General features: G+C 43.9%; 1 protein-coding gene across 2 annotated transcripts; it reads right to left on the minus strand.

The window, feature by feature from the left end:
* Positions 1-8,974: 8,974 nt before the first annotated feature.
* Positions 8,975-16,504, minus strand: tmem255b (transmembrane protein 255B). Of its 2 annotated transcripts, none has more exons than XM_088370422.1 (10): positions 16,380-16,504; positions 15,980-16,268; positions 14,992-15,134; positions 14,849-14,911; positions 11,726-11,815; positions 10,810-10,890; positions 10,312-10,397; positions 10,024-10,183; positions 9,790-9,933; positions 8,975-9,669 (listed from the first exon to the last, which is right to left on the minus strand). In XM_088370422.1, the coding sequence occupies exons 2-10, from the start codon at positions 16,041-16,043 to the stop codon at positions 9,433-9,435; spliced, it is 1,068 nt and encodes a 355-aa protein (XP_088226548.1). In that variant the 5' UTR covers positions 16,044-16,268; positions 16,380-16,504; the 3' UTR covers positions 8,975-9,432. The 2 variants fall into 2 exon arrangements, with proteins under 2 accessions (XP_088226548.1, XP_088226547.1); XM_088370421.1 differs by having other exon boundaries at positions 9,790-9,936.
* Positions 16,505-16,522: the final 18 nt, after the last annotated feature.

The raw sequence follows: 16,522 nt of genomic DNA on the forward strand, positions 1-16,522 counted from the left end.
GTTAGAGGTAGGATTAGGGTTAGAGCTAGGGTTAGGGTTTGAGCTAGGGTTAGTCTTAGGGTAGGGTTAGGGTTAGAGCTTGGGTTAGAGCTAGGGCTAGGGTTAGGGTTAGGGTTAGAGCTAGAGTTAGTGCGAGGGTTAGGGTTAGAGCTAGAGTTAGAGCTAGGGTTAGGGTTAGAGCCAGAGTTAGTGCGAGGGTTAGGGTTCGAGCTAGGGTTAGGGTTAGAGCCAGGGTTAGCGCTAGGGTTAGGGCTAGGGTTAGGGTTTGAGCTAGGGTTAGTCTTAGGGTAGGGTTAGGGTTAGAGCTTGGGTTAGAGCTAGGGCTAGGGTTAGGGTTAGAGCTAGAGTTAGTGCGAGGGTTAGGGTTAGAGCTAGAGTTAGAGCTAGGGTTAGAGCTAGGATTAGGGTTAGAGTTAGTGCGAGGGTTAGGGTTAGAGCTAGAATTAGGTTTAGGGTTAGAGCTAGGGTTAGGGTTAGAGGTAGGATTAGGGTTAGAGCTAGGGTTAGGGTTTGAGCTAGGGTTAGTCTTAGGGTAGGGTTAGGGTTAGAGCCTGGGATAGGGCTAGGGTTAGAGCTAGTGTTAGGGTTAGGGTTAGAGTTAGAGCTAGGGTTAGGGTTAGAGCCAGAGTTAGAGCGAGGGTTAGGGTTCAAGCTAGGGTTAGGGTTAGAGCCAGGGTTAGCGCTAGGGTTAGAGCTAGGGTTAGGGTTTGAGCTAGGGTTAGTCTTAGGGTAGGGTTAGGGTTAGAGCTTGGGTTAGAGCTAGGGCTAGGGTTAGGGTTAGGGTTAGAGCTAGAGTTAGTGCGAGGGTTAGGGTTAGAGCTAGAGTTAGAGCTAGGGTTAGGGTTAGGGCTAGGATTAGGGTTAGAGTTAGTGCGAGGGTTAGGGTTAGAGCTAGAATTAGGTTTAGGGTTAGGGTTAGAGCTAGGGTTAGGGTTAGAGGTAGGATTAGGGTTTGAGCTAGGGTTAGTCTTAGGGTAGGGTTAGGGTTAGAGCCTGGGATAGAGCTAGGGTTAGAGCTAGTGTTAGGGTTAGAGCTAGGGTTAGGGTTTGAGCTAGGGTTAGTCTTAGGGTAGGGTTAGGGTTAGAGCCTGGGATAGAGCTAGGGTTAGAGCTAGTGTTAGGGTTAGGGTTAGAGTTAGAGCTAGGGTTAGGGTTAGAGCCAGAGTTAGAGCGAGGGTTAGGGTTCGAGCTAGGGTTAGGGTTAGAGCCAGGGTTAGCGCTAGGGTTAGGGTTAGGGTTAGAGCTAGGGTTAGGGTTTGAGCTAGGGTTAGTCTTAGGGTAGGGTTAGGGTTAGAGCTTGGGTTAGAGCTAGGGTTAGGGTTAGGGTTAGAGTTAGAGCTAGGGTTAGGGTTAGAGCCAGAGTTAGAGCGAGGGTTAGGGTTCGAGCTAGGGTTAGGGTTAGAGCCAGGGTTAGCGCTAGGGTTAGGGTTAGAGCTAGGGTTAGGGTTTGAGCTAGGGTTAGTCTTAGGGTAGGGTTAGGGTTAGAGCTTGGGTTAGAGCTAGGGTTAGGGTTAGAGCTAGTGTTAGGGTTAGGGTTAGAGTTAGAGCTAGGGTTAGGGTTAGAGCCAGAGTTAGTGCGAGGGTTAGGGTTCGAGCTAGGGTTAGGGTTAGAGCTAGGGTTAGTCTTAGGGTAGGGTTAGGGTTAGAGCTAGTGTTAGGGTTAGGGTTAGAGTTAGAGCTAGGGTTAGGGTTAGAGCCAGAGTTAGTGCGAGGGTTAGGGTTCGAGCTAGGGTTAGGGTTCGAGCTAGGGTTAGTCTTAGGGTAGGGTTAGGGTTAGAGCTAGTGTTAGGGTTAGGGTTAGAGCTAGGGTTAGGGTTAGAGCCAGAGTTAGTGCGAGGGTTAGGGTTCGAGCTAGGGTTAGGGTTAGAGCCAGGGTTAGCGCTAGGGTTAGGGTTAGAGCTAGGGTTAGGGTTAGAGCTAGGGTTAGGGTTTGAGCTAGGGTTAGTCTTAGGGTAGGGTTAGGGTTAGAGCTTGGGTTAGAGCTAGGGTTAGGGTTAGAGCTAGTGTTAGGGTTAGGGTTAGAGTTAGAGCTAGGGTTAGGGTTAGAGCCAGAGTTAGTGCGAGGGTTAGGGTTCGAGCTAGGGTTAGGGTTAGAGCTAGGGTTAGTCTTAGGGTAGGGTTAGGGTTAGAGCTAGTGTTAGGGTTAGGGTTAGAGTTAGAGCTAGGGTTAGGGTTAGAGCCAGAGTTAGTGCGAGGGTTAGGGTTCGAGCTAGGGTTAGGGTTCGAGCTAGGGTTAGTCTTAGGGTAGGGTTAGGGTTAGAGCTAGTGTTAGGGTTAGGGTTAGAGCTAGGGTTAGGGTTAGAGCCAGAGTTAGTGCGAGGGTTAGGGTTCGAGCTAGGGTTAGGGTTAGAGCCAGGGTTAGCGCTAGGGTTAGGGTTAGAGCTAGGGTTAGGGTTTGAGCTAGGGTTAGTCTTAGGGTAGGGTTAGGGTTAGAGCTTGGGTTAGAGCTAGGGCTAGGGTTAGGGTTAGGGTTAGAGCTAGAGTTAGTGCGAGGGTTAGGGTTAGAGCTAGAGTTAGAGCTAGGGTTAGGGTTAGAGCTAGGATTAGGGTTAGAGTTAGTGCGAGGGTTAGGGTTAGAGCTAGAATTAGGTTTAGGGTTAGGGTTAGAGCTAGGGTTAGGGTTAGAGGTAGGATTAGGGTTTGAGCTAGGGTTAGGGTTTGAGCTAGGGTTAGTCTTAGGGTAGGGTTAGAGCCTGGGATAGAGCTAGGGTTAGAGCTAGTGTTAGGGTTAGGGTTAGAGCTAGGGTTAGGGTTTGAGCTAGGGTTAGTCTTAGGGTAGGGTTAGGGTTAGAGCCTGGGATAGAGCTAGGGTGAGAGCTAGTGTTAGGGTTAGGGTTAGAGTTAGAGCTAGGGTTAGGGTTAGAGCCAGGGTTAGCGCTAGGGTTAGGGTTAGAGCTAGGGTTAGGGTTTGAGCTAGGGTTAGTCTTAGGGTAGGGTTAGGGTTAGAGCTTGGGTTAGAGCTAGGGTTAGGGTTAGAGCTAGTGTTAGGGTTAGGGTTAGAGTTAGAGCTAGGGTTAGGGTTAGAGCCAGAGTTAGTGCGAGGGTTAGGGTTCGAGCTAGGGTTAGGGTTAGAGGTAGGGTTAGTCTTAGGGTAGGGTTAGGGTTAGAGCTAGTGTTAGGGTTAGGGTTAGAGCTAGGGTTAGGGTTCGAGCCAGAGTTAGTGCGAGGGTTAGGGTTCGAGCTAGGGTTAGGGTTAGAGCCAGGGTTAGCGCTAGGGTTAGGGTTAGGGTTAGAGCTAGGGTTAGGGTTTGAGCTAGGGTTAGTCTTAGGGTAGGGTTAGGGTTAGAGCCTGGGATAGAGCTAGGGTTAGAGCTAGTGTTAGGGTTAGGGTTTGAGCTAGGGTTAGTCTCAGGGTAGGGTTAGGGTTAGAGCTTGGGTTAGAGCTAGGGTTAGGGTTAGAGCTAGTGTTAGGGTTAGGGTTAGAGTTAGAGCTAGGGTTAGGGTTAGAGCCAGAGTTAGTGCGAGGGTTAGGGTTCGAGCTAGGGTTAGGGTTAGAGCTAGGCTTAGGGTTAGAGCTAGGGTTAGCGCTAGGGTTAGGGTTAGGGTTTTTTTTTTTAACCATTTTAAACTAGCCTGGGATAGAGCTAGGGTTAGAGCTAGTGTTAGGGTTAGGGTTAGAGCTAGGGTTAGGGTTTGAGCTAGGGTTAGTCTTAGGGTAGGGTTAGGGTTAGAGCCTGGGATAGAGCTAGGGTTAGAGCTAGTGTTAGGGTTAGGGTTAGAGTTAGAGCTAGGGTTAGAGCCAGAGTTAGAGCGAGGGTTAGGGTTCGAGCTAGGGTTAGGGTTAGAGCCAGGGTTAGCGCTAGGGTTAGGGTTAGGGTTAGAGCTAGGGTTAGGGTTAGGGTTAGGGTTAGGGTTAGGGTTAGGGTTAGGGTTCGAGCTAGGGTTAGGGTTAGAGCCAGGGTTAGCGCTAGGGTTAGGGTTAGGGTTAGAGCTAGGGTTAGGGTTTGAGCTAGGGTTAGTCTTAGGGTAGGGTTAGGGTTAGAGCCTGGGATAGAGCTAGGGTTAGAGCTAGTGTTAGGGTTAGGGTTAGAGTTAGAGCTAGGGTTAGGGTTTGAGCTAGGGTTAGTCTTAGGGTAGGGTTAGGGTTAGAGCCTGGGATAGAGCTAGGGTTAGAGCTAGTGTTAGGGTTAGGGTTAGAGTTAGAGCTAGGGTTAGGGTTAGAGCCAGAGTTAGAGCGAGGGTTAGGGTTCGAGCTAGGGTTAGGGTTAGAGCCAGGGTTAGCGCTAGGGTTAGGGTTAGGGTTAGAGCTAGGGTTAGGGTTAGGGTTAGGGTTAGGGTTCGAGCTAGGGTTAGGGTTAGAGCCAGGGTTAGCGCTAGGGTTAGGGTTAGGGTTAGAGCTAGGGTTAGGGTTTGAGCTAGGGTTAGTCTTAGGGTAGGGTTAGGGTTAGAGCCTGGGATAGAGCTAGGGTTAGAGCTAGTGTTAGGGTTAGGGTTAGAGTTAGAGCTAGGGTTAGGGTTAGAGCCAGAGTTAGAGCGAGGGTTAGGGTTCGAGCTAGGGTTAGGGTTAGAGCCAGGGTTAGCGCTAGGGTTAGGGTTAGGGTTAGAGCTAGGGTTAGGGTTAGGGTTAGGGTTAGGGTTAGGGTTAGGGTTAGGGTTCGAGGTAGGGATAGGGTTAGAGCCAGGGTTAGCGCTAGGGTTAGGGTTAGGGTTAGAGCTAGGGTTAGGGTTTGAGCTAGGGTTAGTCTTAGGGTAGGGTTAGGGTTAGAGCTTGGGTTGGAGCTAGGGCTAGGGTTAGGGTTAGTAGTTTTGTAGTTTAAAATGGTAGTTTTTTTTTTTCAAAAAAATGGTAGTTTTCCTTGAAAAAAAAAAAAAAAAAAAAAAAGCGTTTTTTTTTAAAAAAAACTACCATACATCGTAGTTTAGCATTACCATTTTTTTTTTTTAAAACTACCATAAATGGTAGTTTTAAAAAAAAACTACCGTGTATGGTAGTTTTTTTTAATCAAAAAAAAAAAAAAAAAAAAATTTAAAAAACTACCATACATGGTATTTAAAAAAAAAAAAAAAAAAAATACCATATTTTTTTTTTAGGAAAAAAAAAAAAAAAAAAAAAAAAAAAATGAAAACGCTTTTTTTTTTTTTTGAAAAAAAAAAAAAAAAAAAAAAAAAACTACCATACATGGTAGTTTAAAATGGTTAAAAAAAAAAACCCTAACCCTAACCCTAGCGCTAACCCTAGCTCTAACCTAAGCCTAGCTCTAACCCTAACCCTAGCTCGAACCCTAACCCTCGCACTAACTCTGGCTCTAACCCTAACCCTAACCCTAGCTCTAACTCTAACCCTAACCCTAACACTAGCTCTAACCCTAACCCTAGCTCTAACCCAAGCTCTAACCCTAACCCTACCCTGAGACTAACCCTAGCTCAAACCCTAACCCTAGCTCTAACCCTAACCCTAGCGCTAACCCTGGCTCTAACCCTAACCCTACCCTAAGACTAACCCTAGCTCAAACCCTAACCCTAGCTCAAACCCTAATCCTACCTCTAACCCTAACCCTAGCTCTAACCCTAACCCTAAACCTAATTCTAGCTCTAACCCTAACCCTCGCACTAACTCTAACCCTAATCCTAGCTCTAACCCTAACCCTAGCTCTAACTCTAGCTCTAACCCTAACCCTCGCACTAACTCTAGCTCTAACCCTAACCCTAACCCTAACCCTAGCCCTAGCTCTAACCCAAGCTCTAACCCTAACCCTACCCTAAGACTAACCCTAGCTCAAACCCTAACCCTAGCTCTAACCCTAACCCTAACCCTAGCGCTAACCCTGGCTCTAACCCTATCCCTACCTCGAACCCTAACCCTAACCCTAACCCTAACCCTAACCCTAACCCTAACCCTAGCTCTAACCCTAACCCTAACCCTAGCGCTAACCCTGGCTCTAACCCTAACCCTAGCTCGAACCCTAACCCTCGCTCTAACTCTGGCTCTAACCCTAACCCTAGCTCTAACTCTAACCCTAACCCTAACACTAGCTCTAACCCTAGCTCTATCCCAGGCTCTAACCCTAACCCTACCCTAAGACTAACCCTAGCTCAAACCCTAACCCTAGCTCTAACCCTAACCCTAACACTAGCTCTAACCCTAGCTCTATCCCAGGCTAGTTTAAAATGGTTAAAAAAAAAAACCCTAACCCTAACCCTAGCGCTAACCCTAGCTCTAACCCTAAGCCTAGCTCTAACCCTAACCCTAGCTCGAACCCTAACCCTCGCACTAACTCTGGCTCTAACCCTAACCCTAGCTCTAACTCTAACCCTAACCCTAACACTAGCTCTAACCCTAACCCTAGCTCTAACCCAAGCTCTAACCCTAACCCTACCCTGAGACTAACCCTAGCTCAAACCCTAACCCTAACACTAGCTCTAACCCTAGCTCTATCCCAGGCTCTAACCCTAACCCTACCCTAAGACTAACCCTAGCTCAAACCCTAACCCTAGCTCTAACCCTAATCCTACCTCTAACCCTAACCCTAGCTCTAACCCTAAACCTAATTCTAGCTCTAACCCTAACCCTCGCACTAACTCTAACCCTAATCCTAGCTCTAACCCTAACCCTAGCTCTAACTCTAGCTCTAACCCAAGCTCTAATCCTAGCTCAAACCCTAACCCTAGCTCTAACCCTAACCCTAGCTCTAACTCTCGCTCTAACCCTAACCCTCGCACTAACTCTAGCTCTAACCCTAACACTAACCCTAACCCTAATCCTAGCTCTAACCCTAACCCTAGCTCTAACTCTAGCTCTAACCCAAGCTCTAATCCTAGCTCAAACCCTAACCCTAGCTCTAAAACCTAATTCTAGCTCTAACCCTAACTTTAAACCTAACCCTAGGAAGTGTATGGTTATATGATTGCACAAGTGTTTTTTGGTCCCACTGAGATTCGAACCCGGGTCGCTGGGGTGAAAGCCCAGAGAACTAACCACTACCCTAGGGAAGCCTTGCTCTCAGTGCATGGAACATGTATGGTTTTATGGTTACACGAGCAACTGTGTTGCAAATTTTCTATGATAAAATTTTTTGGGTCCCACTGAGATTCGAACCTGGGTCGCTGGGATGAATGCCCAGAGCACTAACCACTACCCTATGGAAGCCTTGCTCTCAGATAAGGAACATGTATGGTTTTATGGTTACACGAGCAACTGTGTTGCAAATTTTCTATGATAAAATTTTTGGGGTCCCACTGAGATTCGAACCTGGGTCGCTGGGGTGAAAGCCCAGAGCACTAACCACTACCCTATGGAAGCCTTGCTCTCAGTGTATGGGACATGTATGGTTTTATGGTTACACGAGCAACTGTGTTGCAAAGTTTCTATGATAAAATTTTTTTGGTCGCACTGAGATTCGAACCTGGGTCGCTGGGGTGAAAGCCCAGAGCACTAACCACTACTATGGAAGCCTTGCTCTCAGTGCATGGGACATGTATGGTTTTATGGTTACACAAGCAACTGTGTTGCAAATTTTCTATGATAAAAATGTTTTGATCGCACTGAGATTCGAACCTGGGTCGCTGGGGTGAAAGCCCAGAGCACTAACCACTACTATGGAAGCCTTGCTCTCAGTGCATGGGACATGTATGGTTTTATGGTTACACGAGCAACTGTGTTGCAAATTTTCTATGAAAAAGTTTTTTGGTCCCACTGAGATTCGAACCTCAGTGAATGGGACATATATGGTTTTATGGAGCAGCCCACAAGCGACTAGCTGAAGACTCCACAGCAGATGTCATCACAACACGTTGTGTACACGAACACCTAGCAAAGTACAATTTAAAATGACCCATAACAAATAAAACTTACACAAGAAGAGCCCTAACGTGGCACTTGACAGCTGTCAGTGTCAAATGCAAAATGTAAACAAGGACCATGTGAAAATTAGGTCAATGCAATCTCCGGTTAGAATATGTTATTTTGTAGGTATTAACAAGTAGAATAGTTTTAAATTAGTCACAATTATTTAGGCGGATAATTATGGGATATTTTGGTACACTACACGAGGTGAAAAAAATAATAAAATAAATAAGATTTGGTGAACGATTCTTTTGAACAAATATTTTGAGTGAACCGATTCTAAAGATTCAGTTCACTAGAGAACTGGAATGCACATCACTAGTACAAAACAGTGCAAGCAATTGTTGACTGCCGGTCGAAATAGCCGACTGGTTAGTGACTCGAGCTTTTGCTCGGTAAGAACTTGGTTCGATCCCAGGTGCGAGAAATTACTTTGTTGTGCAAATAACCATTTATTTATTCTCTTTTTTTTTAACCTCGTGTAGTGTACCTACACATATTGTCATATAAAGCAGTTGACCAAATGTCTGATTTTTATGTTTTAATTGGCGAATATAAAAACAAGGAATAAAACGCCAGACAAGTTTTAACATAAATGTTTATTAAAAATAATAATATTAAAAGCAAATTTCAAACCAGCAATCTAATGTGAAATTGCAGTAGATATAATGGCTAATAATATTTAGGCGTATATATACACGTTATTTAAAAACGACTATAAGTGTTATACTACGATACAAGTGTTTACCAGCTCAGTGGCCGGAGAGGAGAGTGTCCGCCCTGAGATTGGGAGGTTGTGGGTTCAAACCCCTGCCGAGTCATACCAGTGACTATAACAATGGTACCCATTTCTTCCCTGCTTGGCACTCAGTGTAAGGGGTTGAAATGGGGCCCCCCCACCCCTGCTGCTCACGATCATTGGGACTTTTGGCACTCAGTGTAAGGCGGGGGTGTCCAAGTCCAGTCCTCGAGGGCCGCAGTTCATCCTCACGTTCTGCAGGAGCCTGATCGTTGAATCAGGTGTGTTTAACGAGGGAAACTTGGAAAACATGGAGGAATGCGGCCCTCGAGGACTGGACTTGGACACTCCTGCCTTAAAGCATCCAAACATTGCATGACAATTTCAGGAAGATTGTGCCACAAAAACAAGTCTGCCTCTATAAGCAACATTAGTTCACAATCACAACACTGCGATTTGACACGTTAAAATTTATTGACAGTAAATATAAGATATTTTCAATTGAGATTAAAATAGGAACCGGCTAATACAAAATAACATGCAACAACCATAACTAAACAATATTGTACTGTATATAGGTTGCCTGCATTGCAATGATCTAAGAACCAGCCCAAATTGACAACACAGTATCAATAGTTTTATCCAACAGGCCAACAAGAGGTCTCATCACCCATCACTAAACCCAGTTAAGGGTTCGTTTGGGGGTTAAAGGTTAGGGAGTCGAAGTTAGTCAGTCAACAAATCAATGCTGGAGGCCTATTCAACGCACATGCATTACGTTCACTACTCAGACATCTTCCTCCTTAGAGAGGACATCACTGTCCTTTCCATCTACAATGGCCTTCTATCAAATGTCTTCTAAGTTCAGGCAAACAAACCGGAGACACAAAAGCTTTGTTTTCTTTTGGCTTCAGTAGGCGTAAGGTGGGGGTTTCTCAAAGGGGCTCTGAGAAGATCCAAAGAGGACCGGCGCGTTGGGTGTCAGCATGAAGCCTCCTCCTGGTTCCTGAGGGCCGCCCTGCTGTAGCATCTGGGTGGCACCTTGCGAGGGTGGCTGACTCTGGGTTTCCTCGGAGGGACAAGAAGTTCCTACAGGACCACCCTCGGGGATCATTTGTGGGCTAGCAGGTCCCTGAAAACTAGTAGCCTGAAGAAAGAAGAAATAAGGCTAAATGTCATGAAGACACTAACTTGTTTGTGCTGAAATGAACTTTCAAGATGGTTCGGTAACATTGTTGTGCTTGTTGAGGCCTCTAGATGGCACTACCTGAACTGGTACGGGATAGTTGGGGTAGGCTGGGAGATTCTGCCCTGGAGGACAGAAGCCAGCGTAGGTGAGCATGTGCTGGGTGGGGTTGTACAGGATGTGGGGCGGCGGTGCTGGGCTTGGGGCTCTTGCTGGAGCGGGCTTCTGCTGCACAGGTTAGAGAGGAAGTGTTGGACTGAGAAGCAGATTTATAGCCTGGACTACATTTTTTCATGTTCCTTGGGTTCTTCTCACCATGTCCTTGTACGCTCCAAGAATGGCGGCAGCGATGATCCCCAGGAAGAGGCCAGTCACGTTGAGGACCACCGAGGACCACAGCAGACGATGCAGGTGGATCACATCCCAACAGCTGCTGACCCCAGTGAACTCAAAGTACTGGGGGTGATACTCTGTGCTGTAATACACACAAAAATACTCATAATAAAAATCCAAATGGTGTTGTTTTAAACCAGTCCTTTTTTTAGTGAGGGTCCGTTATATATAACCACACATGATAAGTATGATATGATTGTAAAACCTTACTTCTCGCAGTTATAAAGGTAGCAGCAGTAGCAGGTGTTGCTTCTCAGCTTCAGCTTGCAAGTTTTGCCAGATGAACCGCACGTCATCTGCAAGTTTGGTGCATTCCAGTAGATATCGTTATACATCTCAAACACTCTCATAAATATTCACAAGTAAGCTATGAGTATTGCTACCATAGTAGTAGTTTTCAGTAGACTAACTCTACTGTTGCTTGAGTAGTTGCAGTAACGCCATTCAACCGCTAGGTGTCACTAAAGTAGCACATTTGGAAAGATCTTGGCATATTGTCCCATACTGGTCAATTCATACTTGTATTTGTCCATAGTCTGAATTGGAATGTGTAAAAAAAAAAAAAAATACATCAATTTTTAAAGTGACTCAAGCAGAATCATGCCCTATTACATCTATCATAAATAATCATTCAATATTCCATATCATCTCTACCTATTAAAATAATGTGTGTGGCTATTTTTTGTGTGTCTGTGTGTGTAGAGTCACCTCCGAATAATAGCTGTCAAAGGCATAGCCAGAGCCACTTGTGTAAAAATCACACATGTTCTCGTGCAATGGTCTTATGTCCTGTGGGAGAATCAAAATTAGACACAAAATGCATTAAGGGTGGGGAGAGGGGCAGTGGTAGGGTTTTAAACCAGGGTTAGGGTTTCAAAGTAGAGTTTTGAAAAACCGGTTGGGTTTCAAGATAGGGGTTTAATCTAAGGTTAGCGTTTCAAAGTAGGGTTTAAAATAGGTATAGGGTTTGTAATTGGGGTTTCAATTATGGTTAGGTTTTTAAATTAGGGTTTGTTTGGGTTTTAAATTAGGGTGAGGAATTCCAACTGATTTAAAGATCTCAAAATTGGGTTCCAAACTTCGGTTAGGGCTTCCAAATAGATTTCAAAGTAGGGTTTTAAACTGGGGTTTCAATGGATGTGTTCAAACCAGGAGCAGGGTTGTAAAGTAGATTTAGTGTTTCAAATTTGGGTTGGACCCCCCGCCCCTCTTTTTTGAGGCAAGCGCACACTGCACCATTAGTGTGAATAGCAGCAGTTTTACGGCTCACGCTGCAGATTAGCAGCGGACCTCCTGCACCGGGACGATACAAGCAAGCAGCTCATTAAATGATTTCATTGTGCGAGGCTTGACAGAGCAATGAATATAAATTCTACCGTCCTGTGAGCCTGCCAGCGGCATCCGTGATCAATATCAGCGACTGCGAGCCAAAAGCTGAATAGCTACTTAAACTCCTCCTTGTCATAAACACTCATTAAAATATATTTTATCATTCACTGGGTTAATGGGCCAAACTGAGCTCTGCTCATTTCCAGGTCCTCAAAGGTAGAATTTGATTATGTTTCTGCATTGTGTACATTTCTTTCCGGACCAGTAAGAAAATTTCTTTCTTTCTTGTACTTACAATAAATTCTGATGCGATGATGCCATCCACGATAGCACAGAAGAAGGACGCAATAACGCCAATGCTGATGAAGATGATGGCAGCCATCAGCTTGGAGAGAACAAACGAGCAAAGAGAGACAAATGTTAAGTTACATAGCAACACAAGCAAAATGACTTTTATTATTCGTTATTCAATCATGTGATTATGCACCAGTAGTGTTGGGAAAATGAAGCTTCAAATTTGTTGCATGAAGCAGTTGTTGTATTTTCTGACTCCTTCAGATGGTGCTGTTTGTTTGAATAAAAGGGACTACAGAAGTAAAAAAAAAAATACAACTGGTTCACGAATCAAATTTGAAGCTTCATTTTCCACATCATCATTATACAGTACTTGCATATATTATTTTTTTTCCAAATGACTTTCAGCCCAACTGCTTTGTAATTCAAGTAAGTGGGTTTTCAAATTGATATAGTTTTAACCAATTTGTTGAATAGAAAGCTCAACAAGGTGTAATCACAAATCTTTATTATTCCTGTTTTATCATCCTGAGGCGAATATTAAAGCAGCTGTGTGAGGCTTAAGTGGCTAATAAATGTCTTTTTCAAGTTATTGTGATAATAGACGATGTTTTGTGCCATTTCATATGCTTTTAGGCCAAACTATTGGTGCCCTGATGTCAAAGAACGAAATAAACCACTCCAGCCGCTGCTATTATGTGAAATCGAGGATACTAAAATGAATTACAACATCCTTTGGACAGCGGAACCAAAACATTACGAATAACTCAAGTGGGTGACTGTTGATTGAATAAAATCACAGTGGCGAAAAAAAAGGAACCATTTTCTGGGTGGGTTTTATCTGCCCCCAGCCCAGACTCTCCACTTCATTAGCTGTTTAAATGCCTGCACTTTTATGGGCTCCAAGTCGGGGATGAGGCCAGAGCGCAGACAATGGAGCCCGACAAATGCATGAGTTCACATGCACCAGCTGTCAGGACATAAAACACAATTGCTCAGTCGGAACAGAACCTCAAATCTGCTCCTCATGTGCAGAGATGAGCGGAAAAAGAAGGAAGAAGTGCAAAGGATGTCTTGCACGCTGTGTAACTAAAGTCACCACAAGGTCTTTTACCAGTGCTCGCCGGTCCAGTGACGGAGCACCAGCTCATCGGTGCTAATAACAAGTGAGCATCCCATTGCCTGTTGGTTAAAATACGAGAGTGCACTTCAAGCTGCAAGGTGACCGAGCGGGCTGGCGGGAAGGCTTTTGTCTGTGAAATATAGCTGGGATGTCGACAAGCGCTTTTTAGAGGTGAGAACAGAACAACCAGATTGGTGAAGCGTTTAGTCATAAAGTAAAAGGCGCTGTGTCTAAAAAGAGCCAGCAGCATCAGTTCAAATGGAGGAACCGTTTTCTTTCTTTATTTTATTAAGTAGAGAATTTCATGCCTTTTTTTTTTTTTTGAGGTCAAATGAAATTATTTGAACCTGTATTTATTTATTTGTAATAGTTGGAAGAATTAAAATGATCTCCAAAACATAACTGATCAACAAATATCCGCAAAAAATAAAAACAGATGAAAATAATTATTATGTTATATTAACACATTTTTAGTATTTTTTTAAATTGAGTCACAGGTACAGAATTCTAGATTAATTTGTTGTTCTGATTCTGAATTTGCCTTAATTTTTTTACCCCATAAAGTTTTCATAATAATAATAATAATAATAATAATAATGATAAATATGAATGAAGCCTAGGGATTAGCAACAGGTGATATTTTTTTTTTGAAACATCAATGCTGAAAATATTTTGCTTTTATGGCTCAAACGTGCATCCCTCTTCGTCAAAGCATCTTGACCAAAACAAGGTCGGCGTTACATGAAGATGCTTCAAGCTGTGTAGCTCTACAATGACATGTTCTTTCCAGATAGCAAGCCAGCAGCTATCCTCTTACAGTGAAAGCCGTGGCCTCAGTAGGGAAGCGGACACCTGCATGTTACCACGTGGGCCTCAGCCGGCGCCATTAAAGTTTCAAACACATGCACGGCAAATGGCGGGTAAACATCCTCAGGACATACAACATTTGACTTTGAGAGATGATTGTGTGTTTTGCATTTGAGCGATGCTTCACAACTTCAAAATGCGTACTGTTAAAAAGCTAAACAGGTGTAAATAGAAACTCAAATATTTACTCAGACTTGACGAGCGGATCTGAGCCGCCACACGACACCATCAAGTCCACATGAAAAATTCACCACAACACACTTGGTCGCCTTTGCTCGTCATGCAGACACTAGAGGAAATGTCTAAAAAATAATTATCTCCATTTTCTCCAGATAATCTACTTAGAACTAATCAAGCATTTCGGTAAACCATGTCAAGGTGCCTCGAAGTAGGAAGTGAAATAATATTGAGCAATTGATGTCTTAAAGAAAATGTACATACTGTAACCTGATCGAATGACATCTAATAGGGCAACTGTATCAGACACGGAACCTTTTGATTGATTCATGTACTGAAGCTTAATTTTATATGAGAGGGTGAAAAAAAATAGACAGCTGTAGTTCTACAACACTGCAAACTACAATTTCATACCCGATTGGTCTTGGCCCGTGTTAACGACATCATTAAGCTATTGGGTGCCAGTTTTATAACGGGTACTGTGCTCATTTTTGTGTCTCTGGTGTTTACTCCAGACCTCATGCAGAATGTGATACTGAGGATCCGTTTAATGGAACAACAAAATTCTCTGTGGCTCCTTTACCGATCCTATTTTTTTTCTAATTTTCATAGGGAGATTATTATAAAAAAAATAAGGTCACAAATCGTTGAGACGAGATACTAAAAAAAGTAAGCATTTTAGGTCTGAAACACGATCAACAGTTGTGTGCCGCCTCCTATTACAGGATCAGGCACTTTGTCAGTGTGGCTGTCTCAAATAAACGAGGCCACTCAGCAAACGACCAATGCTAATTCAATTTTCGTTTTCTGTAAAACACGCAGGTAATGACGGTAACAGAATTGTTTATATATGGCATATGTATCCTCTTTCCTTTTTATTGATCAAGCTCTTTATCATGTTTGGCATTTTTCGGCATACTGGGATTGTGTAACAAAAAAAAGGAACAGGACACTTACCATTGGTCTTCGATTTTCTACCAGGTGGATGCCGACAATGCCCAGGAAAGCCCCAAAACTCAACTGGATGAGGACAGAAAGCAAAACTGGGATGATTTTACAAAGTCAGTCAGAAATGGATAAGCAAGCATGGAGGCACTTACAGTGATCCCCGGGTAATATCCAGCCACGGGAACGTTGTCCGTGCGCGTGGCGGAGATCAGACCCACGGCCAATACCACCAGAGACAGAATCAGGAGAGCCACAGTCACCCACAGAGCAGTTTTCTTCCTCCGTAAATATGCAACTGTGGATGGGAGACACTTTCAAGCAGCGAAGAAACGACATGGACCCATAAGAAGAGTATTTTCATTTTGTGGTAAGCGGTGAGGAACCGAATCCCTGGCAGCAGTCATGCTCTCAAGTATAAACTAGTGAAGGAAAAAATGAAGCTTCAAAATTGCTTCATGAACCAGTTGTTTTAATTGAGCCCTCTAGATGGCACTGTCTGTTCAACACATGGTTGAAAGGATTACCATTTCTAAAACACTTTCTTTAAACCAACAGTGCCACCGAGAGGAGTTCAAAAATACATCTGGTTTATGAAGCAAATTTTAAGATTCATTTTAACATACCTGTAAGAGCCATGAGTATTTTCTTATATTTTTTGCTTTTCATTATGGTGTCAACTTTTTGTTTTATTATTTTCAATCCAATAGCATACATTTTCTGACACAGCATCCACACATGAAGTCTGGATTTGAACCCTGTAATCAACAATTTTTAATTCTCCTACTATTCTTTTGAAGTTGCTTTTTGTGAGACAAAAACCAAAGACAGCAACAAAGCAATAGAAAAGCAAAAAATAGAAGCCGAAAAAATGGACCCAAGAGTTGCAATGTCATAAATCTGCACGTTCCTGCAAGTTCCACCCCCGCGTGCTTCCTAAACAATTACTTCAATGCAATTTAGATGACATAAATAATAATAAAAATGATTTCAGTTGTCATAGTCACTCAAACCCGAAATAGCAGATTTGTAAGTAAAACATAATTGCAGTCAAATAAGATTATCATAAAAATCAATTCGTAAAAGTATGCATACAATTTAATTAGAGAACTTTTTTTTCTGTGAGATTCAATAAAATAGTACCTTCTGGGTCCAAGATCTCTGTGTCTGCCGGCTGAGTGGTCTGGTGGGCTTCTGGCTGTTGCATTTTTGAATCTGACAAGATGAATGAATGAAGAAATGAATGAAGGGGAAAAAAATATGAGCTCAACAAGCTTCTTTGCAGTTTTGAGGCAGTTTTTGTCCTGATTGATCCACTGCAGCTAGTGCATCCTCCAAGGTGCCTGCTCACAATCGACACATGATACACATTCAAACATGTTTGCCCCCCAAATAGGTGAGCTGAACCTGAGCTCAGGCGTCTCAACTTTGCCTTGAGAGGGAGAAAGAGGGAGAGAGAGGAGGGGAGGGGGGGCAGAGAGAGAGAGCCCAATCAGCATCCACAGTTCATCTCAGTGTTGACTTCTTTCTTCATGCATCTTACATGAGCTTGACTCAGCAGCCTGGTTTTATATGACTGGTTATGATGCTGGTGGGTCGACGTGGACGCTTGGTCTTACAGCGCCCTCCAACGGCCAGTCCACATTTGTATTTGGAACACGCCCCCCCCCCCCCCCCCCCCTCCTG

The sequence above is a fragment of the Syngnathus floridae genome, chromosome 3, assembly GCF_059516105.1.
Source record: "Syngnathus floridae isolate MCC-2025c chromosome 3, RoL_Sflo_1.0, whole genome shotgun sequence".
In the NCBI taxonomy this organism is placed as follows: Eukaryota; Metazoa; Chordata; class Actinopteri; order Syngnathiformes; family Syngnathidae; genus Syngnathus; species Syngnathus floridae.

Excerpts from the sequence above, each read along its gene's own strand:
- tmem255b (XM_088370421.1), bottom strand. The coding sequence starts at position 16,043 with ATGCAACAGCCAGAAGCCCACCAGACCACTCAGCCGGCAGACACAGAG. Across the intron at positions 11,816-14,848 it reads TAGAAAATCGAAGACCAATG|CTGATGGCTGCCATCATCTT; the intron begins GTAAGTGTCCTG and ends GTTCTCTCCAAG. Across the intron at positions 10,184-10,311 it reads TACCTTTATAACTGCGAGAA|CACAGAGTATCACCCCCAGT; the intron begins GTAAGGTTTTAC and ends TGTGTATTACAG.